General features: G+C 35.3%; 2 protein-coding genes across 11 annotated transcripts in view; one reads left to right on the top strand and one right to left on the bottom strand.

Annotated features, from left to right (window-relative positions):
• LOC306998107 (uncharacterized protein) overlaps positions 1 to 26,344 on the bottom strand; it is a 514,861-nt gene that overhangs the window by 369,243 nt on the left and 119,274 nt on the right. The window lies entirely within an intron of this gene.
• Positions 6,301 to 26,344, top strand: part of svilb (supervillin b) — a 59,226-nt gene continuing 39,182 nt past the window's right edge. For 5 of the 10 annotated variants that reach the window (XM_079612128.1, XM_079612127.1, XM_079612122.1 and 2 more), the window contains exons 1-5: positions 19,625 to 19,815; positions 22,819 to 22,882; positions 25,248 to 25,327; positions 25,401 to 25,458; positions 25,834 to 25,997. In XM_079612128.1, coding sequence (XP_079468254.1) covers positions 19,758 to 19,815; positions 22,819 to 22,882; positions 25,248 to 25,327; positions 25,401 to 25,458; positions 25,834 to 25,997 — 424 coding nt within the window. In that variant the 5' untranslated portion in view covers positions 19,625 to 19,757. Of the gene's footprint in view, positions 6,790 to 19,617; positions 19,816 to 22,818; positions 22,883 to 25,247; positions 25,328 to 25,400; positions 25,459 to 25,833; positions 25,998 to 26,344 lie in introns of those variants that run through there. The other 5 variants (XM_079612131.1, XM_079612129.1, XM_079612123.1 and 2 more) reach the window with 5 other exon arrangements.

Raw genomic sequence — 26,344 nt, 5'->3', positions numbered from 1 at the left:
TGCTATGGAATGGAGAGATGTGATACTTTCTGACATCATAATGCATGAAAGCTTGAGCAATATTGTCCAACACAAAAGCTCATTGGCTGTAGAAAATCTGGGAAGCGGGATGTACTTGTGTTAAAGTGTCATCTATCCAAATGTCACTCACAGAAAAGCGTTTAAAGTTGTGTGAAAGAGTGTGCGAGCGTGCATGTGTGTGTGTATTCGCTTGCTTTTCCCTGTCATAGTGCCATCCATGTGATTTAAAAAAAAAATGCATTTCACTGAATACTTATTTTTGTTATCATTGAAATTGTTAACCAGTCTGCATAATGTATAAAATAAAAGTATATTTTAAATATTTTAAAAGATATTTTGTATTTAACCATAATAATTAATTTCTTCGCTCTTGGATCAAGTTGGCAGTATTATGTTGCTGTATAGAATGATAAGAAAATTATATAATTTTCTAGTGCTTAAAGAAAAGAAACAAATCGATGGGCAAATTTAAGAGAGAGAATGAGACCTGCAGCATGTCCCATTTTGGCTTCTTGAATTTTAGGGGCTGTTGTGAACATTGGACATGAATTACAGGATTTTGCTTTTTGAGTTTGTAGTAAAGGCTGCAGTAAAGTGAAAAAGGCCCACGGCTGATATTTGACGCTTTGTATAGTTGTAATGTTCATTCAGTTTATATAAACATCAATAAATTTAGTGCATCCATTCACAGCTGCCTAGAAACTTGTTACAGCAAAGTGCATACAGCGAGGAAATTGCAACATTAAAAGTGACTTTGTTTGATCTTGATTCCGTTCAAAGCTAAATGTGGCCTTATTTTATTTGAGCATTTGTACGTCTTCCATTCAGAATCATGTACTGTTATCATCATGAGCTCGCACCAACGTTTTTCTATATAGAAATGATAAATTAATCAATAAGTAAACAGTCTTTAGATCACAGCCAAATATTTCTTTCTTTCTTTGCAAGTACGATAAGCTAACGTTTGGATTGAAAGTAAGATGTGTAGCACACTGACAGGATCTGTTCCCTACTTCACTGAAAAAGGCCATAACTGTTATATGATTTCAAACTGTTTCCATGAACTATGTAGCATTTTTGCCATTGTAGCATTCAGAGTGAGTTCAATGTGAAAAAGCCACTGAATCGTACTGTTTTTATTTTTTAATTGTAACGGGAGTCGTAATGATAACACTGTCTGTTTTGAAAACACAAGCTGTTGCATTTTCATGCCAAGAGTGTCATGGGTTACATTTTTTTAAATCATTGGACATTTCTGGATATCATGGTTTGCATACATAATTGTTTGGTTCCATGTTTGTAAATGTTTTAGGCATTTGAAATGTAAATATGTGACATAAGGATAAAAAAAAAAAATCCAATTTAATAAACATTTTCTACAATTTAATTGCTGTGATTATATATCTGAATATGATCTGCATAACTATGTTTGGAGTTAACCCTCTTTATTAAAGTTCATATTTTGAAGTTCATAATTTGCATATGTTGAACCAGGCCAAAAGCATGTATTCAATTTGAATTTATAACTGTTTTAAATAATGTAATTTAATTTCTAATAATGCTATTCTTAAGTATACCACATTTCTGTTTGTTATTTGGGATAATTTCATGGGTTGAAATCTTATTTAAATATGACATTTTACATTAAAAAAATATACTGAATATGTTTTTTTCTTCTCTACCCTTTAATGTGCACATTTTGAAAAGAGGAATGGTGTACTGATGTTTAAAAACCCTTAGAAAAGTAACTGACCAATAAGTGTTGAGTGAGAAACATTTAAAAAAAGAAAAAAACTAATGGCTTTATTGTTTTATAGAATTTTTTTAAGCAATGGGAATATAATAGTTCTTCACAAATAGAAGTCAGCAATACAGTGTAGAAGATTATTAAAAGTTTGAGGTTAAAGTATGTGAATGATTTAAAAAGTGCAATAAATATAGCCTATTAATGTGTTTTTGTCCATGTGAACTGAAAAGAGGAAAAAAAATTAGATGGACATCCTCCAAGTCTAGACTGTGCAAGCTGAGAGGATTTTGTTTCATTCGTAAAGTGCTCTACTGGCCCGATACATTCATGAAATGTTGAGCCAACGTTGTGATCCATTGATAATACATTTTGCCAACATTTGGGTCCAACTGGCAGCTCAATGTGGGAGTCTGGCTAGAGAAAAGTGCTAAAATCACCAACAGATACAATACACAGACACACGCAAACTCTTGACTCTCCCTGTCACTAAATATACTGTATTGTGATTATATTAATAAAAATACTTAGCCATTATGTCAAGTCAGTTTACACATAATTTAGACACAATTTGACTGGTAGGCCTATTTAAATACCATGATAATGGCAATGGTCATTAGGACCTTTTAGAGAAAGTAATGCATTCATTTGCATGAATGAACGAAGAAACAAAAGTTTTCTAAAAAAAAAAAGAAAAAGAAAAAAGAGAGAGAGAAAAGTTAGGCTATTACACGTTTTACATCACTGAATATTTCTCACGGTTGGTTTATGGCGCTGATTATGATGACATCCCATAGTAGGCTATATCTGTATTTAAATGTATATTAGACTATTTATTCGATTTCCAGGCTAATTTAAACAGTAGCCTACAAATTATAAAACCCAAAACAACAAAAATGGAAAAGGTAACAAAAATAGGCTAGCCTGCCAAACCATTCATTTGGCAAACAGAACCTGCAATTTATAAAATACAGCCAATAATTTAGCCAATAAAATCATATATCCTACAACATATCACAATTTAATGTTAAAATGACATTCTGATTTGGTAGCCTACCTTTGAAAAAGACGCAATTGGTCCTTTGCTGGCTATACTTTCCCCGTGTGACAACTAGCCCCCGGCTTCTACCAATTGCAATGATGTTGTTCTGTCATTGGTTGATTTCACAGGAAATCTCGAGCTCGTGTTTATCGGCATTTATGCCTCCAAACGCTAAGATCCCGCGGGACTGAAGTACGTTCGTTCAGACGGTGTGAATGAAACAAACGGAAAAAAAGAATCCCCAAAAACACGCGATAAAGTGTAAAGTAGAGGTAAGAATTTTAAAGGTAAGAATAAAAATATCGCTTTTATTTGGTACTTGAGTGTAAATTGAAAGTTTATGTAATATTTATGAGGTGTTTATTATTGTTTAAAAAACGTAAAAAAAAAAAAAAAAAGTTAGGCACGGTAGCGTATCCTATTCTCTTTATGTGAGATATAAACTCCAAGACATATGATTTATAGTGTTGATATTATTGTTGATATTTTTTTTTTCATTTTTGAATTAGTTTGTGGACTTCTCTAGGCTTTGTGAGTGTATGATGGTGACTGTGTTGTCAAAAAGTAGCATTGACAGTTTCTGGACTTGCAAATGATAACTTCCAGCCAGCCAGAGATGACTTTCAGCACTTCAGACGAGGAAATTACTGATGCTGATATGACTTTTCATGATTTCACATTGGCCATCTCAATTTAATAATAGACAAAGGTGTTGAAATTAAAATTTCAAAAAATATTTTAGAAATGTTTATGCTTTGATGATGCATTTGGACCGTTGGAACAAAAAACATTTGTAGGCTACTATAGTACATAAATCTTTATTTGCTTGTATAAAGTTCATTAAGGTTATATATTTACACTAATGATATTTAAGTAGCCTATGTGCTGTTGTTTAAATTCAAACAAAAACGTCCTTATACTCCTGCTTATAAATGCTTTATTTTTTAATCTTATAAGCGCATTAGAAAAACAGCCATATTGCTTGTGGACATAGAGTACAGTATGTGTGTGTATGTGTGTTTGGGTGCACATGACCAGGCCGAACAAATACAACTTAATACTGCACATGCATTTGGGTGCTTTCTGTTCCAGCAGCTGAAGTTAAACCGCTTGAATGAGTGCAGTATGTGGTCTGTCTCTAGTGTGTTTACATTAGCATTGAAGTCCATAGAGGCAGTAATCAGCTTTCCTCTGCCTGGTCCCATGCTGCATGTGTGGACATGGATAAAGCTCATGAAAAATAACACCTTGACCCTGTGATTTGAAGCCGGCCATTGACAAGTGTCCTCAGTTCACACTCCGCGACCCTGGTGCTCTTGGTACTGGGCTGCATTGCTCAAAAGCATTGCGAGCTAAGTTGATCATAGATATCGTTGATGGCAATGGTTCTACGTTAGGCTTACAATGCTTTTGTGAAACACAGCCCTGGGTGCTACAGTTTGGTGCATTACTGTTTTAAACACAAGGAGCAGCTTCACTGCCAATCACCAAAGACACCGATTTTGGGTTGCAAATCAAAATTTGGCGCTTGCATACGAATGCCTAGAAGTGTATTTGTCATGTGATTATTTTAATCCATAACTAGAAAAATAGGGTTATTTAATGAGGAAATTAACATTGCACAACTGATTGCACAATTCAAACAAAGAAACAGTATTTCTATTTCTTTAATTTTTTACCTTTAAAGTCTTCACCTCAATGAATTAGGAAAGTAATTATCATTGCATTTAATTATTGTCATAGCATAATTTGTCCAGCAGATGACTCTCTTCCTTAGTGTACATTGTGTTTGGAAGGGGCTTTCTTTTTTTTTTTCATAGGACTTTCTAGATATAGTCACTTGTACCCCATCTATCTGTTGCCATGCAACTTTTTAAGTGGTCGAATGTTTTCCTGAATGGGTGAATTTGAATAAAACATACATTTCTGCAGAAAATCAATATGCTATTTTGTACAATTATATTCTCAGTAATTATTTTCTTTACTCTTTAAAATGCTATAATACTTTTATTTAAATCATCATTGGTCTCAAAAAATGACAGGTTTTGTGAAATTCACCCATATGTCAGAATAAGGTGTGTCTAGGTTATAAAGTAAAAGGATGCCGGTGTTTTCTTTTGGGATAGACATACCTCTGAGTTTATAATTATGAGTTCCCTGGAAAGAAAGTTCACCGTAGCATGAGTCTTAATTTGGATAAAGTTGTGCAATGATAAAGTTCTCAAACAGATGCCGTCCATTGCCGTTTTTGGTGAGAAAACATTCAAGGGTGTTTCGTAAGTTTGTCATGAGCTTGAACAGGTCGAGTGTGTATGAAAGTGACCATGTGCCGGTCAGAAATCCACATTGGTCATAAAAGTTGTTCAGAGCTGAGGTTCAGATCACCCAGCGGGGCTCTGTGCCCTGCAGCCTGATCTGCTCTGGCAATGAGTCAGCATTCACTGCCACACTCAAGGCCAAAGACACAACATTAATATAACTGGGTGAATACAGCTAGGGTCCCTTGTCCACTTTTTTCCATTTGATGCAATATAGTTATTCAGGTTTTATTTTTATTTTTCTGATGATAAAAAAAGGTTTTTATAAACATTATAATTGAAACCCATTATTTTTGTCATAATACATATGACAAAATACATAATGCATAATTTCTAAATTGCTAATTAGCATACATATGTATAATTTCTCAAAAAATATTGAAATAAACTTGCAAGAAATATTGCACAATTGCATTTTAATAAATGTACACTTGAAATTTAAGCCGCACACTAATTTCAATGCAAAATAATTCATTATCTATAATCAATTTTATTATAGCTAGTTTTTTACCATTTTTCTTTGAAATAACCTTACAACAAATCTTGCACAATTCCATTTTAATAAATACCACAGTTTGCTCTTTGCAACTTTTGATGCACATTGATTTTAATGCTGAATTCATTAACCACTTTAATTGAAATGATCTAAAAAAAATTCACAATTCTGTTTTAATAAATGCTACACTATTTGCTCTTTGAAACATGATGCACCTTGATTTTAATTTTGTAAAATGTATTAAATATTTTTTTAATTTTAACCACTTTTTATCATAATACACTTGCAACAAATCTTGCACAATTCCATTTTGATCAATTCTACACTCACTGTTGTTAGCTCCTTGCAACTGATGATGCACATTGATTTTATTGCTAAATAATTGAATATAGTTTAACAAAACACTTTGATGTTCAAATGATCAATATTTTATGTGATCATATCGGAAGTATTGATATTTCAGTTCATCCATCCCCTCTCTTACGCGTTCCGTCTGATCCATGTGTGTGTCTATCTCTGGTAGTCTGGTGAGGTTGTTGATCTAACAGCTGATTCAATCCCTGGGTCTCTCAACCCCCACAGTCTATTTATGGCAGATTCCCCTGTAGGACTCAGTTCTCAGGCCATACATGGAGTCCACTGGTTGAGGTTACCTCTGATCGAGTGTGTGAGCATGTGCACTAGCATGACTCTCAATAGACTGTCACTCTGGAGTTGTTAACTGAACAGGATATTCAGAGAATTGCCACCTGCGGATTTTCAGTGACCACTTCTCCACAATGATTCTTTGGAATATTCTTTGGATTAGGACGCAAATTTTCTAATTTCTTTACCTGTGTTCTTTTTTGTTTTCTTTAATTGGCTGCCGTATCCTATTTTTTCCTTTTCTTTCCCCCCTTCCAAATATCCTTCCCCCCCTTCCCTCCCCCTTTTCCCTTCTTCCTGTCTATCGTCAACACCGTTATTCTTTTACATCCTTCATTCACATGGATCAGCATCCCTTCGTTTTTAGGGTGGAGTATGATGGGCGTCTGCTATCTCTTCACCTCTCATCATTCACAAACTGACGGTCACTTTATACAAATCACTCTTTAGGGACTGTTGCATTTGCCATAGTTGCGTTTGGACTCTGCAAATGAACTTGGGAAGCTTTTCCAGGCAGAAACAAGTAAGTACCATTTCCATCTTCCTCCTTTTTGTTTCTCCGTCTGTCTCTGTGTGGCGGCAGCCGTAAGCCCTCAGGCTGAGCCGGCTTTATTAAGCCTCATGATAGCGTAATCCCCCTGTGACTCCTCCAACCCACTCTGATCCGCTCCCTGCTGGACAATGGACAGGTTGGGAAGCATGTGTCAGTGATTCTCGTCTGCGTCCGTCAGTTACAGCTCAAGGTATATTTTGACAGAATCTTCTAAAACTGTTGAATGTTCTGCTGCTGATGGTGCTGCATAGTTTCTTTGCAAAGTAACGTTCTGATTTGGTGTTTGTTGTAAGAACAAGTGTGTTCTGACCTTGCTTTGGAACTGGTGACAGTGGAATTGGGATTCTTACTAAAGCATGCAGAAACTTCTATTGGCTATGTGTAAAACCAGAGTATACAGAGATAGAGATGCATCTATGCACACCTGAATCTTGTCTAGTAAGATGTGCCTTCATCTGGTTGGCTTTGGAAGGCAGAATTGATTTAAGCCTTGTTGTCTATGATATCCCACAATCCTGAGCGTGTGCTTTGGTAGTTAGTGGAATAAAGAAAATATTTGATGGAGCAGTTGAAATAATGAATTAAAAAATGTTCGTCCTTTCCTCCATGTTCCATCTTGTCTGTCCGTTCGTCCGTTTACTTATTTGTGTATTTAATTTAGTTTTATTATTTCTGTTTTTATTTTTGTTTGTTTCACTTATAAGCCATAAAACACACTTGGTTAACTTTGCTTGGTTATATTTGTGGAATTTCTCTCAGAACATGACATTTTTCCTGTTTGTTCAGGTTTTAGAGAGAGCCGATCTATATCTAGGAACTAGAGATTCTGGGGTGGCTTTTTACTAAGTAACCACCTAGTAATGTCTTGGCAACCACCTAGAACACCCTAGCAACCACCAAGATCACTTGAGAATTGTGGCAGCAAGTTTTAAATGGACCGGAAACATTCAGATTTTCTTAAGAACATTTCCTTCAGAACAATTGTAGTCAGGTTTGTTATTTGATTTTCAATTTGCATTGATGTTCATTTGTAAAACTGAAGGGTTGGGACGTTGAATAGATATTTTCTTGACCTGATACATTGAGATCTTTGCACTGTTGTTTTGCTCATAAACGTGAAGGTTAGGACTCGCTGTGCCCTCAAGTCGTCTGAAGCTCATCTAGAATCAGCTGTTAACTGCAGGGTTGTAACCGGAGTGTGTCTGAGGACTGTGCCAACATATGCCGGTATGTCTTAGCCTGGCATCCCATGTGTGTTTATGTTTGCGATGTCTGCAGGAGCGTGCAACCGCATCAAGAAAATCACCTGTTCACTAACAAGCACTTGCTTTTTAAAAGTATTTTCATTATGTTGTCCTTGAGGTCAGGCGTTAAGTACTGTTTATTTCTGCTTGTATGTGAATTTGGAGTTATATAAAGTGCACTGCATAGATTCCCTCTTTCTCAGATTATTTGGACTGAAGGTTCTGCATTATTTTGGGCTCAGATACATGCATCATGATCTGTGATTCATATCACATGCTACTGCCTGAGAAGAATAAAGATTGATCCAGCAGACCTTATTATATGAGACCGGCTAGAACTCCATGACCTCAGTGACTGAAACTGTACCCTGCCCTGAAGATGACCTCCTACCTTAAGAAAAAGATCATGCTCAGGTCTATAGCCATACAGTGTTGGGCAATGTGGTTTAATCAAATGTCAAAAAAAAATGTTGGATTAGGTAAGTTTTTTTTTTATTTTCACCAAGGCTGAATTTATTTGATAAAAATGCAGTAAAAACAGTAGTAACCGTTTTCTTTTTAAAAAATATTATAAATGTAATTTATTCCTCTGATGGAGCTGAATTTTCAGCATCATTACTCCAGTCTTCTGTGTCACATGATCCTTCAGAAATCATTCTAATATGCCGATTTAGTGCTCAAACATTTCTTCTATCAATGTTTAAAACAGTTGTGCTGCTTTATTAAATCTGTGAAAACCCTGATACAGATATTTCAGGTTTCATTGATGAACAGAAAGCTCAAAAGAACAGCATGTATTTGAAAAAAAAAAATATAATAATTTGCACATTCTAAATATCTTGACTGTACTGTAACTGTGCCTATAAACTAAACATGGAATACGCATGTGCATCACAGATTCACGTTTTTGAAGTTTACACAGAGATGATAATGGTATCGATTTCAAAACCCGTTTTCAAAAACGTGCACTTTGAACACTACTTCAAAGTTTGCATTCTCAGGCCACAAAAACGCTGTTATCGTGTAAATGAACAGCCAGAACGCATTAAACATTTTCTGTTTTCAGTTGAAAACACGACGGTGTCGTGTAAGCGCCCTAAGTTAATAACTACTGATTTTTATTATGTACTGTAAATTAATCAATCAAAAACCTACTTAAGCTGGACAGTGACTTTCTTCTAGAGCTACAGCCAAAACAAATTTTGTTGCAATAATTTCCTATTATCACTGTTAAGCTGCTTTAAAAAAAATCTGTATTGTAAAAAGCGCTATATAAATGAAGGTGACTTGACTTTTGATCCATTTAATGCCTCATTACTAAATAAAAGTATTTTAAAAAAAATACCCAAACTTTTAAGCCTTAATGTATTTTAAATGTTTTTAGCATTTAAGGGATTGTTCCATCTATAAATCTTTGTTATATTAGCATTCAAACTTGTATCTTGCTTCCTATATTAAACGTGCAGTAAGAGATTTCTGAGAACAAGACACTTGTAGCCAATCAGCAGTAGGGGGCGTGTCCACTCATGATATGGCAGGAGGGAGAGAGTGAGCAAGAGGGAGATTTAAAGAAAGACTATAGAAAGAGAGATGGCTGAGTGACATTACAAAAGAGAAAAGCTCAGAGGAATATCACTGGAAATGTGATGATCCGGAAAGCGCTTTCAGACCTGCGAAAAAGCTTTCCAGTGCTGGAGACACCGAAGCGTGAAGGCCTGAAAACAGATGCAGAGGTTTCGTTTTTTCTGCTCCATATGCGAGTAACATTGGTTTTGCTGTTTCACAGAACCAAGATATGCTGTTGTTGTAGTAATGTTAGCATAGTAACAGGACAGTTTCGAGTGCCATTGTTTGTCTGGAGCTGCTAGCGACTAACAACCAACAATTGCTTATACTCTTGTGTACTAGATGTTAATTTTTTGTTCTTCCTTTTAATTCATTTGTCATCTTCACTTTATATTTCGCAAAGCATTATATTGGGGGTGTGTTTGCTTGGATTGATTTAAAATATCAACAGTGTTTCTCAAAAATTGCTTGCTGCAGCTTTAAGAGGAGGGGGAAATCTGTGTAAATTTTTAAACTGATATAGTAAAACATTACTTGGAGCTAAGAAATGGGGAGAGTGGGGTCAAATGTCTTAGTCCCTTAATCTATCAAAATGTGCATATTTTTGTCCCATGTTTTGGCATTTCAAATGAGTTCTGCATGGTAAAAATATAGATTTTCTGTAATATAACATTTATTTTATACTCAAGCAAATGTATCCAGTTCTCAAAATACTTGGTGTAATGCCAATGCATTAACCATATAAATGATTTGTCCAAAGGTTACTCATGAATTATTCAACTTAGAGTGAAGAGAGAGAAGTCATTTTTATGGATCTAACTTTTGGAGATTATTGTTACAGTTAATGCACAGGTGTGGGAGTTTATTTGGTAACATTAGGATCACTGGGCTTCATTTATGAAACATGAGCAGATTTCTGTGTAAATTGCTCGTAAAAACAATCTTATGTGCGTTTATTCATTTAGCAGGTGCTTTTGTCCAAAACAACTGCAAAACTGTCACAACAATTTATGTAAGAGCGGTTTTACAAATGATTTGCACAAATTTGTTCTGCTTGTGCTTTGTCAAGGAGAGACATTATGTGGTCTTGGTCAAGGCGTTTCTGAATATGGTTTGTAATTCTGGGAAACTAGCAAACTAGTTGAGCTCTGAAGTGACCCTGTCAGAAAATGATCATACAATGTGTACCGGGCATAAATGTGTAGCAGTTGGGTAATTGTATGCAATTGGTGGTCTGCACAGTCACTGTGGTTATGAGGCTGGAAAGGGAACTAAGCAGTTCATGTACATGGCACCGTGTGTGCGTGTGCGTGTGTTTGTGTGTGTGTGTGTGGTTGTGTGTGTGCGTGTGTGTGGTTGTGTGTGTGCGTGTGTATGTCTATGAGGCCTGGAGCCAGACTGTGGTATTGCAGCTGTTGAATTAGTTGCACCTGCCCTTTCTGTCAAAACAAACAGTCAGATATCAACACTTAGTGTCAACCTTAACCCCTCTGTTTTCTTTTTCTTTGTACTTTGTCTCAGAGTTGTTGTTATTGTCTATCTATATTTTTTTAAAGCAGAGATAAAAAATAAATAAATTGAGGATGGATGATAGATGATGTTTAGGATAATATATATTTCATTGCTAGATTAATTCATTATTTAATTATAGGGTTGCACAATACTTTTTAATATAGTTTGGGGTTGGTTAGATTTTTTAAAAATGTTTTTGAAAGTCTCTTATGCTCAAGGCTGCATTTATTTAAGCAAAAACATAGTAAAAACAGTAATATTGTGCAATATTATTACAATTAAAAAAGACTTTTCTGTCATGTTAAAGCTGAATTTTCAACTGAATCATTCTAATATGCTTATTTGCTGCTCAAGAAACATTTCTTATTATTATTGACATTGAAAATAGCTTGTGGCCGGTGACCTTTATATTTCTTGTAACACTGTAAAAGTCTTTATTTCCACCTTTCTGAATACAAGTATTCATTTCTTTAAAAAAAATCATACTGACCTCAAACTTTTGAACCATGTATATAGAATGTGTATAGAATTGTTATATTTTATTTATATATATATATATATATATATATATATATATATATATATATATATATATATACATATATATATATATATATATATATATATATATATATATATATATATATATATATATATATATATATATATATATATATATATATATTACTACAGAATATACTTAAGCATGTTCTTGTCATCAGGTTTTGTCATATGCATTGCGACTATTTTTATCTATCAATCCACATAGTTTATGAAGATCTGCGGATGAAGATCTGGTGCCATAAATGTTGTGTGGCTTTTCTGGATTTTATATGTCAAGATAATGCTCAATTAGAAGTGAAATGTAAAACCTTTAAGGCTGGATATTTTTTGCAGATATTACTTTTATTCCACTTCAGAAAAGATTTGCTGTTCATTTAAGGTGTTTTCTTTAGTACAGTGATTGCTGTCCTTCTGATGCATGCAAAACTAATGCTGGAGAATGAACAAGACTTTAACCAGACCAGACTGTATAACCATGAAATCAAAAATGACAAATCAAATTTTTTTATGGAATACTGCAGTGTTATATGATTTATCCATGCACATCATTACCGTATTTTAAATTCATGCCATAGTAATCTTTTACCAAAATATCATCCCCTCCCTCTTGCAGCAACAACTCGTGAGGGCGAGACAACCTGCCACTCACATAAGATCGACCAATAGGAAACCACAACTGTCCAATCAATTCCCTATGGACAAAATCAAGTCCCGTCCTACAATTTTACTCGTTTAAGAAGCTGCTTCAATAGTATGTACATCCCAATAGGAAAGAAAAGACTATCGCAACTTCAGTTTCATGACAACTTTAACAATAATGTTCTATAGTGATAGTGTGCAAAAGTTGTGACAAAAAAAATCTTAATTCCTGTTATATGGTCATAAAGATTTTATTTTAAATTCTGTTCTGCACTCTGTAACTATTTGTTTTGGTTTGCAAAGCCGCATGCTTTGCGTGTGTGTGTGTGTGTGTGTGTGTGCGCTCATGTTCCTTCCTTATCACATTAGCTCTGCAATGTGTCACCATTTGATTTAACTGCTACAGAGTCTGAATAGAATTCATCCATAAATCTCCCACTCCCACTGGTATTGTGTGCAGCTCACCGCAGTCTGTATTTGTCCTTTGAGGTTCAGCTGTGGCTCTTTCCCTGCTACGGGTTGAGAAACATCTTTCCGAAACATCTGACATCTCTCCAAATAGAAGTTGAATTTGTTTGAGTATGGCGGATGAGGTTAGAGATGTTATAGGGCAGTAGGATAATAATATCCTGGCAGTAAATGTCAAAATTAAACTCTCACTTTTGAATGGCAGTCAATGGAGAAAGATGGTGTAGTTATGGCATCTGCCAGCAGGGGAAAACTGGCCATGCTAACCAGCCAAATCCTGCCCTTTCGGTTCGGATTGACTCCATTGATCATTACAGACGTCAGATGGCACTTTCCTGCTATTCGTTAGACAATGCTTTGAATGTTTATGAGTTCTTGTCTGTAGTTGTTTTTGGATTACAAGAGTGATTGAAGAATGGAGGAGTTTGTTATGCAGAAGAGGAATGAAGGAGCATAGGCTTTGAGTAACGGCGCAAATGATCTAATGTTTAGAATTAATTCCTTGTGTAGATCTTTATCGTTACTTCCTGTTTAGAGCGGCTGTTGATGCTAGATCAGTTATTTCCCAAAACTGAGCCAAGAACAACTCTTGAATAAATTTCATGGGGTGATGAGGCCTGAGACTGATTCAGACTCTTCACAACCTTATAAGAGCAGAGAATGTGAGTCCTCGACATTTGTAAACCTCAGAGAGAATGATGTGTGCTGTGTTTGAAATGGAAAACTAGTGTACTGCATACTACATACTACACAGTATACTGCTATAGTTTTCCCTTCAAAGTTATACATGCATTTATACATGTAATATTTTAATCTTTGAAATATGACTATTTGCATTTTTAATTCAGAGACTTATTTTTGTTTTACTCTTTTACAGTTAATATTGTATAATTAATTCAGTGAATGGCATCCCATTATAATCTTTTAAATAAGACTCCTTTGTATTTAGCCTTTTTTATGTTCAAATTATTTTATTTCTTACACTTAATATATTATATTATTAATTCAGTGAATGGTGTCCATTTGTAATCTTTTAAATAAGACTATTTGGCTTTTATTTAATTTTTAGATTTATATCTGATTTAAAAAAAACTATACTATTTAATAGGGCTGTGCGATATTGAAGAAAAATGCGATATGCGATAACTCCTTAAATAATGCGATATTCGATATGCGATACGATAATGCTTAAAGTGTGTAAAATAAACTTAAATTATCTTTAAAATATATTTAAAATGATATATCCTACATGTGTTTCACATTCTTTTTATGACAAGAAAACATCCTTATAACTTCTGAAAGTGAACATCAGTGTTTTACTGTCGCATAAGAAGTGTTATTTTAACATCAGTGTAAACCACAGGGTTTCAGGTTATCCTACATTAGGTTTATTTAATAAAAGATACTGAATCATAAAATATAAAAATAAAACATTGCTTAGTTTTCACTGTATGAATTAAATATATCCTGATACTTATTAAAGCAAAAAAAAAAAAGTATTTTGTTCATGGCCCCATTTATTGCAAGCTGTTGCGATATGGATATTGCGATATATACATTTGCGATATTTCGATAAATTCGATATATTGCGCAGCCCTACTATTTAATGTATTGTATGATTACTTCAGTGAATGGCATCCACTTATAATCTTTTTAATAAGAGTTTTTCTTACCCTTTGCTACATTTAATATATTGTATGATTAAAGGTAGGGTAGGCAATTTCAGAGAGGCTAGCAATAGAAAGCTATAGCTTTGAAAGGATTAGATCCCACCCTCCCTTCAGATAGTCTACAAAGCCACACCTCCTCCAAAACACATGAACGTGTACAGCCAGGGCAGAGTCTGCAAAGCTCACGAGATAAGAGACAGTTATATTACCTCATGTCTCAAAGCACAACTTACAGAGCTCTTTCCTGCTGCAGATTCATTTCGGAGTTGACATAGAAACGCATAAATCTGAGTCTGAGGATGAGAACATCACGGGTTGCCATCTCGTAATTACAGTTACAACATGGCGTGAACAGCATAGGCTCGTTGTTTTGGTTCAGCAGGAGCTGTAAAATGCGGTTGCTGTTTGTTTACGGTCCTCGGTGACTGACGCCTGTCTATAACTCTGCATAACCTCATGAAACGCACTGATGACGTGTGATGTCTGCGTGAGCAGGTGCACGGAGGTCATCCTATCGTTGCATTCGAAAAAATGCAATGATTGGACGAAGATTTTTTTGGTCCAGAGTCTTCCACAGAAGATATGTACATGTTTTAATAGACCACTTTAATTATTGCTTGCTATCAGGATGTGAAGAGAGTTTCAACCAGTTTAACAAATGAAAATCATTACCTACCCTACCTATGATTTAGTTAATGGTGTCCATTTATAATCTTTTAAATATTTTGAATTTTAATTCATTTGAATTAATAATTTGAAATCATTTGAATTGAGATTTTGAATATATATTTTATATATATATATATATATATAAGTATCAATTACACTATACAACAGTTAACATATTGTATGATTAATTCAGTGAATAATTCAGTTATAATATTTTGAGACAAGACTTTTTAATTAATTATAATAAAACATTTTTTTTTTTACTTTACAGTTATTGTATTCAGCAAGTGGCATATGCTTTGAAACATGATTATTTTCCTTTTCTTTCTAGTTTTGTGTTAAAAGGTCTTTTGGCACTCCACCAAATCAGTCAAGATTTATTTGTTTTATTATTTATTTGATGTATTTCAGCTGATTTATTTGCAACACTGAAAGCACGTTGCATTGTGGGATACAGTATTGCATCATGCATTGTTCGCTGGTTCTATATATCACATTTTGGCATTGTAGGTCCTCCAGATATTCTGTGCATATATATATTCTGAATACAAAATACATACTGTGAGTATTCTATTACAAAAACTGTGCAACGACTGTTCAAGGAGGATGAGAAACCCAGTCCTTTTGAGGATAGATGTTTAGATACGGGACAGAACAATGAGACATATTTAGATGGTCCAGGCTCAGGACCTCAATAGAAAATCACTTTCAATCCAGAGCTTCATCTTTGTCTGGAAATCCAGCCTCTAGTGTCTGAGGCAGTTGGAGATCCACACCTGACTCCTGTCTGTAAAGTATGTGAATGGTTGTTCTCAGTGCAGTCTGTAGTTCAGCAGTAATTTAAACAAACCTCCTCCTGCCAGTAAGCTCTCCGTGTCCTAATAAAGGCAGAAGATGGAGACCAGAACGACTACAGAATGTAGTCTGACCGAACTCCTCCTCCGAGCTGAGCTGGGACTGCAGGTTGAATGTATGAAAGGGAGTTTTTATAAGATTCCAGAAGTGATTTGACCGTTTCTACTGATGTCTCCCATATTCCCATACAGGGATACTTTTTCTATTGCTTTATGATAATATTAGACACGTGTAGTCACACCCTGCAGGTGTCTGTATACTTGATGTGTACTTGTTTCTATTGCATACCTGCACAGCACACAGCTTTACAGCGATTACAAGGGCTCATGTCAATACATGTCAAGTGAATAACAGCAGTGGGCATCTATGTTTGAGCATGGAGCGTTTAGTAATCTCTAGCTTAGGTCAGAGCGTTTAGACTGAACTTTGTTGTTTTTGTGTGATGTCTGTTCTTCCCACAATGCTTTGATGTGGCCCATCGTTCAACTTTGTCTCATGTAAACCAATACGATTATTGCTTGGCAATGGTACTAGCAATTCCTTTAGTGATGAATATGTGAAATCAGTCTCAGTTTTGAATCCTGCTTTTATTTCGATGCCTTAGACTACAACAGCATCCAACACTCACAGTTCAGTCTTTAATTTTTCCCCCAAAATTTCACCAATATACATTCAGCAAAGTATTTCATGAAAATCAGATGTATTGTAAATAACACAATAATGTCTAAAATGCAGTTCAATATGAATCTGTTGTTATAATTATTGTTTGATATTGAATCTCTTGAGTCGGTGATTGAAATACAGAAAAGCAGTAATGGTGTGAAATATTACAGTTCAAAATCACTGTTTAATGTAATATATTTTAAATGCAATTTCTGTGATGCAACGCTGAATTTCAGCATCATTACTCCAGTCTTCAGTCACATGATCCTTCAGAAATCATCTAATATGCTGATTTGCTGCTCAGGACACATTTCTTATGATCAATATTGAAAACAGTTGTGCTGCATAATATTTATATGGAAACTTGTATTTTTTTATTATTATTTTTTTGGATTCTTTGAATAGAAACAAAATAACAGCATTTATTTGAAATATATAAATCTTTGGTAGCATTATACATCTCTTTACTGTTGCTTTTGATTGATTTAATGCACCCTTGCTGAATAAAAGTATTTATTTCTAAAAATACACTGACCCCATACTTTTGAATGGTAGTGAAACACATTACTAGTTTGATTGAGAGTGTATGGTGACTGACTTGTGCATTATTGTTAAAAATCTGGTTATCTATGCAGAAAAGGAATGAGACTTTTATCCTACTATTATACTAATATCAGATATGCATATTACATTATAATATTACTTTTACTGTTTCATCATCTCACATTAAACGTTTTGTCCAGATATACTGTGTTATTATTGACCTATTACACAACCCACACTCATAGTCCTGCGTAACCAGCTACTAACCTCTAAATGACCAGAATAGACTCAGTCATAACTCCTTGGCTCACTGAAAGCATCGCGTCTAGTTATTTGTGTTTGAGTTTTTAGGTCTCAAATGTACTCTCTAATTCTGCAGTCAGTGTAGGTAAATTAGATATCTCCTTCTTAACATCAACTTCTTGATCATAACAACTACAGAAAAATCTTGTATACATTGTGTTTATTGTACAGTTTTGTTTATTTGTATCCTAGAATTGGCCAGGGGAGAAGGAAAAGTAGAGGTATGACTTCCAGGAGTGAAAGGAATATGATAGATGAGTGTGGTGAAGAGCACATGCACAGCAGAGCCGGATAAACATAAGTTAGCCACACCTCCTTGAGGTCTCTCAGCCAATCACATCACACATTGCCTTATTAAGGGCAGCAGTGCTTGAGTAGTCCAGTAAGATGACAAGAGATGGACATGTTTGCATGTGCATGTGCCAGTATTATGACGCTCTGGTTAGTATGGACTGGGTTTTCTTCAAAATGCAGCAGTCAATTTTTGTTTTTTACAGCTATTACTATGGTTATGATATTTTAGAGCTAAACATTTTATTATACATCTTTATACTTGGGTTAATCATGAAAAACCCATATTTTTTTTATTTTGTTGTATTAAGTTGTACCTGTTTGTAGTGTAATCGGATAGCATTCTGAATTGCATGATTACCATGCATCTCATGAATGAAATCACTCTAAATAAGCATTAATACACATTGTGTGCTGTCTTGTTTTACATATAATGTCCATTGTAATGTCTGTGGCGTACAATATAAATACTTTTAAATGTGCCAGTAAAAGCAGCTGTGTTTCAGGCAGCTAGTTATAAACATAACCGTTCTTCTGCCCCTTCTCATGCCATGACTGAGTTTTACACGTTGTTTACTGCAGTGTTTTTCAAATCCAGTCGGGACCCACTGGTCAGAATGTTTTAGTGATTAGTGAGAAATATAAAACATTCTGGTAGGTACAAGGATCCCCAGGACTGGAGTTGAGAAACACTGGTTTAGTAAACCTCACAGGACCTTTGGCTCTTGGTGCTCCCTCTAGTGCACACTATGACAACTTATGATACTTTCACACCACAGTTGTAGTGTTTTATTAGGTTGTGTTGTTGGCATATACCTGTGTGGGCCTAGACAAAACGTGCAAATTCATTCACGGTATATTTTTCTGTTGATATGAAAAATCAGGTACGTTTAGCAATATAGCGGGTGAATTATATAATGTATATTATGATGTGAACTATATGCCTTTGACGTTGTTCAAAGTGTTTCTAAGGATGCTGATTTTTAGAAGGCAGCTGTCTGACTCTGAGATGGCAAACGGGAACATGGTTTGTAACGTTAGCAACACACTGTTTGGTAGTAAAGCCAAAGGCTAATCAATCATATTAATTACCGTTATGTGTCATACAGTAAAGTTGACCGAGTGGATCAGGTATTCTGAGTGAGTGGAGGCGGGGCTAATTTGCATTTTCATAGAGCCGCGTATACTAAATGAAGCAAGGGTATGAGTAACATTCAAGCAATTTTAAGGCATGAATAATTTTTCACAGGATTTTTTTTTTTAGTATGTCATTTTGGTGATCAAAGATGAGTTTTAAGGAAAAAAAAATTGACTACAGAAGTAAAATCTAGATTATCCAAAATGTCCTGTCGCAGGAAATAGCATAAAAGCTTACATGGAAGATAGCTTTTCTCTTGTTTAGCCGTCTTTAGTGTGTGCATTATAAGAATATAGTTTTTTCTTAATAATACAGCTTGATTTTAATAAAGCTGCGCATTCATTTGCCATGTTATTCTGACTAAAAGATGTTAAAAACAGGTCAGACTAATTAAAGACTTTCGTCTTTGCATCACCGAGTATTTGTGACTCCTGGATTGCTGACGCATGTGTGAGTGTGTGTAAATGTAGCAGCGATCATGTCATAAGTCCAGGAATCTACCGTGCTCCCACAATCCACTTTTATCATCCAGGCTAATTTCTGCCTGTAATCAGATTACTGCCTGTGAGCTGCCTATCACCCCCCCCCCCCCCCCCCCTCTCTCTCTCTCTCTCTCTCTCTCTCTCTCTCTCTCTCTCTCTCTCTCTCTCTCGTCCTGCAGTTTTGCCTGTGTGCATTTCCATCACGTTGAGTCCATCCGTGGCGGTCCCTCTCTCTCTCTTGCTCTTTCTTCGTCTGTCTGAGCCTGTGATTAGGTCTGTCTGTCCTTTTCCTCTCTTTCCTCTGTTATTCTTCTTTCCCTTTCATTCCAACATGTTTCAAAACCAGTGGATTACGAACTATCTCAACCATGTCACACAGTGTAGTCAAGGTAAGTGTGGAACTGTCTGTGCCCGGTTACTGTTACCAAGCAGTGAGGCTGATTTATAGGGATTTGAGTGAAAACCGTTACCGGGTCAATGATTGAATAGTTACTGTTACAGAAAGGATTGCACAGTTGTCTGATGTAAGAATGGATGGGTTTGTTTTAATTAATTTGGCATTGTGTGATTCTGGAAAACATAATTCATTTTAATAGTTGTACAAAACAGACTTTACACTTTACTCTTTTTCTGTTGAGCATGAAGATTGATTAATTGATCAGATGAAGTCTGAATACTTGTGTTGTGCTAAAGGTTGCTGTGAACTGACCATTTGGAGATAGTCTGCATCAGCTGATGACTGTTGCCAAATGAATCAAAGTGGTCATTCTGCCTGGAGTCAGTGTACAAATACAGATAGCCCTGTCAATGGAGATTTTCAAATGGAAAGTATGCCTTTTTTGTGGAAATTGAGTACATGTTGTGTAAAATAAGTATTCAATTAAATTCAGCAACACTAACTTACTACAGTATACTTGTAATTTGCCATCATTATTTTGTATAATAAATATTGTAATGGCCATTAGTCAATCTGCTCTCCAGAGAACAGTATTGACATCGACCATTATTTAAAATCAATATTAAACACGTCTGTGCAATTGATAGAGTTTGTCTTTTTAATACTTGCTCATCAAAGGGAAAAAGATCATTGACAATCTCACTTATGACGTTATATATAATTTTATCCATGTGCAGGTAAAACAACCAACCTCTAAAAAAAAAATGATTCTGGATAGACTGATGTATATTCGCTAGGCTGATTTATTCAGACAATTCTTGGCCTTTTTGAGGTTATTGGCCTCAGGTGATAAAAAGAAGTCTTCTGTGAGCACAGTTTCTATATTTTCTATTTAGCAGATCTAGTTGTAGAACTTTTATCTAAGATTAAATGTAAAAACTTATTTTATTCTATTTCTCACCATGTATATAGCCGGGGTAGCTGGCATGGCGTTTAACTATAAGCAAACATTTCCTTTTTTTTTCTCAGTGAATTTCAAATGTTGTGTAAAATTTAACTATATTAATTAACCAATGTTGCGTTAATCATTTCTATATAAAATAAATGCTGTTATTTTTAATTTTCTATTCATCACTGAATCCTGCAAAATGTTATACAGTTTCCACAAAAATATTAGGCAGCTCAACTGTTTTCAACACTGACAATAATAGTAAGAAATGTTTCTTGAGCAACAAATCAGCATATTAGAATGATTTCTGAAGGATCAAGTGACACTGAAGACTGGAGTAATGGCTATAATGGCAAATAAATTACTTTAAAATAGATTATTTAAAAATATATTGTAATAGGAAGGTTATTCTAAATAACAATATTATTGTTTTTTATCTATTTTACTGTATTTTTTATCAAATAAATTCAGCTTTGTTGAGCATACAAACTATTGACACCGTGCTCGTCAGCTCACCATTGGAAAAAACCTGTCAGTCATCCACTAAACTTAAATCAGGTCTCGTTGAAATGGAGCAGTTAATAGCCTGCATGTCTTAGTCTGTCTAGGATGTTTTGTTAAGACAAATCTGTGTGTTTCAGCTGCCAAAGATTCAGAGTCGCATCTCTGTAGTGCCGGCAGCTGTCACACTCTATAAACCTGAGCGTAATGTGTTGATCATGAAGAAAATGACCCCAGACTGTGTGTCAACACTGTTAAAATGTGCTAATGGCAGGACGTGATAATTACCGTTGTGCTGTCCACACATTAGATCATAAAATGCTTCACACAAACCTTGTGTAACAGTGGTTTACTAAGACGTCCGTCTTTCTGTGCTGTGAACTACATGCGTTTTAAGAAGGAGGGTGAACCTTTGAGCAGGGCCTATTTTTTTTACCGTGATCTCTCCCCATCTAGTATTTTTAGACAATGTCTTGTTCTTCTCAGCGCACTTGGCTAATTTGTGGCTGTCAGCATCCTGAAGTGATTCTCTGGCAACCCTGGGACGGAAACTCGTCCACTAGACTTCATTTAAGCTAATTAGGATGTCTTCACACCCACGTTTTACTTTGTTCTTCTCAGCTTGTACTTGGAGCGAACCCTCCCTCCCCAGCCCAGGTGCTCCATTTGGAGGGGGTAAATTTATCAGTCGACACTGGAGAATGTTAAACACAGTAACTCAAGCTGTTGACTGTACAGCGGGGTAAAAAAAATAATTACGATGGGTTTAAAGGGATAGTTCACCCTTAAATGAAAAATGTCATCATTTACTCATGTTGTTCCAAACCTGTATGAGTTTTTTCTTCTGTTGAACACAGAAGATATTTTGAAGAATGTTGGTAACCTGACAGTTGATGGTATTTTTTTCCACACTATGGAAGTCAATGGCTACTGTCAACTGGTTGATTACCAACATTCTTTAATATGTATATAGTTTTGTGTTCAACAGAAGAAAGAAACTCATGCAGGTTTGGAACAACTTGAGGGTACATTTTTGGGTGAACTACAGTATCCCTTTAAACGGCCAAAACATGAAGTTACGATGGAATGTTATTAAAATTGGTGTGGTTGTTGGCAGAAGGTGGAGATATTTAGGATAAATATGCCATTCAAATTTCTGTCCAAGATAAATTTGTGTCTTTCCCGATTCTAATGAAAACTTGAGTTGCTTAACTTCACTGTAAGCCACATTAAAGTGCATACAAGTACACAAAACTATTCAAGTTCAGCTGGTAAATTTAGTTTGTGTGTGCACACGTTTAATTTTATTTACGTCAGTATAATATGAGTTGTTTCTTGGATATATGTTGTGAATTGTCTTGTAAAAGTCAGCTAACACTTCCAGAATCTCAGACATAGCCTATATATTGTAATCATTGTTTACATATCACTGTAAAGCTGCTTTGAAACAATCTGTATTGTATAAAGCGCTATATAAATAAAGGTGACTTGACTTGATATATTTCTAAACATGCTTTTAAGAGATTGTCTTGTTTCTTTTTGCAGGCTTTGTCAGTGAAGCTTCTGCTAAGCTCTACAGCCCGGCACTACTAAAGAAAAGAGCAATAAGGTTAGAATACATGAATCTTGCCTTTATAAAGACCATTTATCTTAGTTTTAAACTGTTCCCATAAGTGTGTAGCTGAATTAAATCCTGAATTAATCCTTTTATGTTCTTTAATACTTTACTCTTAATGGGTTGATAAGAGAGATTAGAGATTTTCTGCCCAATGTGTCTCCTTACAGTAGCTCAAACCAGTGAGCTGCCTGCCTACACAGCGTTTATAAGGCAATCCCAGCATGCACTGCAACAACTTAAACCTAAGATGGTGGACAAACCTACTAAATTCATAAATGAAAATGGACCAAGTCAAAGTATAAGCAAAAGTACATGTGTGTACTTATAAGTCAAAATACACTTAAACATTTCTCTTTAGAAACCTTTAATAAACGTTGCATTACTAAAAACTGATCTAATAAATCTAAATAAAATGGACTGCTTCACCCTGTATTTGTGTGTGCTATGTGTTTTTGTGCTTAGAATAGACCTCATCTCTTCATTAGCTTAGCAACATGTGCTAATGCCAGATATAGGAACTAACTGGGGTTTGGAGCAGAGCTACAGTATAGAGTGCTGCAGGATTTCTTGTGCTGCTGTTAAACTATATACATATCCCATTCTTACATCTTTATTCTGGAGTTCAAATAAATCAAATCTTTGCTGCTGCTGTTTCTGAGCGGCATATCTATACTTCTGTTATAAAAGTGATTGTTTGAAATGAAGCTGTTACACTCTGGACCTCCGGACACCGATTGTGTGTTGTTAAATATCTTGAGGTCAATGGAAAGGGTCGATGTTTTGGTTACTGTGGTCACACATTGCGATTGGTCACAATACTGCACAATAGCCTTTATTGATTCTTCAATAAATAAGACTTTTGCCTATAGGAGAAGAAGAGGCATAGTCTGCTGTTATCATCACAGACCCAGAATGTGTGTGTGTGGGTGTATGTGCATGTTATCTTTTGTTGTTTCCATTAGTTAAGCTGTTAAAAGAGAAGACTATGCTTTTTACATGCCTTTAATGTGTCCAGAATTAATCAAAACATCAGTTCTAAAGGAGTTCTCACGAAAACACAATATAGAACATGCATTGTAGTCACAACTCAGAATGTCTAAATGAAGCTTGTATATGGATGTCATTGTCAAGGATCGTAGTGTATGTTCTGCCATACATCTTAGTTATTGTGTTGCATAGAATGAGAGTGGCCAATTTCATGGTATGAAAATGGAAAATATAGTCCTGTATTATTATCTAATTATTATCATCAGAAATACATGAAATGTAAAGGAACATAATGGTTTCAATAAGAAACTTACCCACATTTAAATAATATTTAACAGAAATCAGAAGCCAGAAATCGAGCCAGATTTTTGTATGTTTATTTATACTATCGGTAATATATAAGAATTTTGTTCATTTAAATTTAAAATGAAACTAAGCACTGTCACAATGCTTGATTCTGATTGGTTGGTATGTTACAAGGGACTTGATTTAATTTCCTATAATTGAACAGGAGTGAAGAAGTTTCAGTTTTCTTAACCACATTACAGTAGCATATCATTTCACCACATTCTTTTTACATCACTTTTAAACTAGTTAACTACAGGTTGTTTCTAAGCAAGATACTTAGTGGTGTGGGGAAGTATATACTATGGTTTAAGTAGAAACATGTACCTGGCCTGTTTACTATAAAGTTATTGAAAATGTAATGCACATCAAGGGTCCATTACACATTTTTGTGCATTATTTTTCAATAATTCAATGCCGAGTCTGTTATTTATTCATGTATAGTTTCCATATCGGGTGTGTCTGAAAAGTTTCCACAAATGCAATCTAAACCTGTTCAAGCTCTAATTGGTGTTCTGCGGTCCTGCTTATGAGATTGTTGTGCATAGCGAATGGTGTGCTGTAAACAGGAGTAATTGGAGTGTTCTGTTTGGGATGGAGGGACTGGTACCATGGTGAAGGGGAACTCTAGATGTATAAATACCTCAGCAGCTAATCTATTCCTGTGGTCAGATTCAAGCAAACGTTCAAGATCCTCTATGCTAATTCAGCTTAAAATGTCACACGGGAACACATTGGTAGATTTGGCCACATGCTCATGACCTGCCTATGTAGAATTTATGTAGACACTAAGTTTCAAATCCGCTTTTTTTTTGCCTATCAACCAGTTGGATTTTAGGGTTGCGGTAACACTGTAGGTCAAGTCCCCTTTAAAAACAAAGTGACAAAGATCAAAAATGTAATTAAACGCATCAAATCTACTGTATCTGTATCTACAGTATATGACACGAACGTGACATTTACTAAAGCAATATTGATTGCAATAGGATTGTTTTGAATTATGCACTCTGATTTTGCCTTACAGCTTTGGTGTGGATGACAGGACATCACTGGTTAGGAGTACTACAGATATTGATGCAAACATTCTTGCTGCGCTGCCCAAAGGTGAGAAATACTAAGATAAGGTAAAGGATGGAAATAGCGAATAGTGAAGTTCTTAAAGTTGAATCCTTTTTAGTTTCAGAGCTTAGGAAGCAATTTGAAACCACGATCAGAAGTCATCCAGAAATGAACAGGTACATTTGGTCTCCCAAAAGTTTTCTATGCATGTTCAAATTAAAATGGTATATCTATAGCTCAAACAGTTGAGAATGGTGTTAGCAATGCAAAGGTCATGGGTTCAATTCCCATTGAATGCATGAACTGATCAAATGTATACCTTGAATCCAATGTAAGTTGCTTTGCATAAAAGCATCTGCCAAATGCATAAATGTACAATGACTGAATGCTTTTGAAAACTCATATAGTCTGTTTTAAGGAATGATACCATTACAAAATTGTTAAGTAACTTATCTTAAGTTGCATCATTACTTTATGGAAAGCACTGTCAGTCTTAGCCTCTCGGTTTTCCAGAATGTTGTGTTAACCCGACCACTACATAAATCATGCAGGAAAGAGAGGATAGCAAGAAGGTTGGAGGGGATTGAATCTGATGTTCCATCTGCTCTTAATACAAGCATGCAACACACAGCCGGCCTAGTGACTAATCGGCTACTGGAGGAGGACACACCACGCTACACACGTGCTTCAGATCCCAGTGATCCAGGCATTGTGGGTAAGACACCACAATTTATTTATTTCTGTAAGCAGACGATTTACAGTGGACAACTATGGCAAGAGACACTATTACTATTGCTATGTGTTCTGATATTTTGACAAACCCCTTTAAACTTTGGTACATAGAAGAAGAGGTGTGCTATAACTTTTATTAGCAACCTGAAACCTGGTGGACAAATTAACAGCTGAAAAAATGCATTGAACAAAAAGCCCAGGTCATATCTAGTGACCACAGTATCATATAATTTTTGACCAGTAAGCAATCACCCATTACAACCTAGATACCACACAACAACACACTAAAAAAACAATCAGAATACTATATCAATGCCCTGGCATTGATCA

This window comes from Phoxinus phoxinus, assembly GCF_949152265.1.
Source record: "Phoxinus phoxinus genome assembly, chromosome: 5".
NCBI lineage: Eukaryota > Metazoa > Chordata > Actinopteri > Cypriniformes > Leuciscidae > Phoxinus > Phoxinus phoxinus.
Note: the sequence above shows the minus strand (reverse complement) of the source record. Positions and strands in the feature narration are given on the sequence as shown.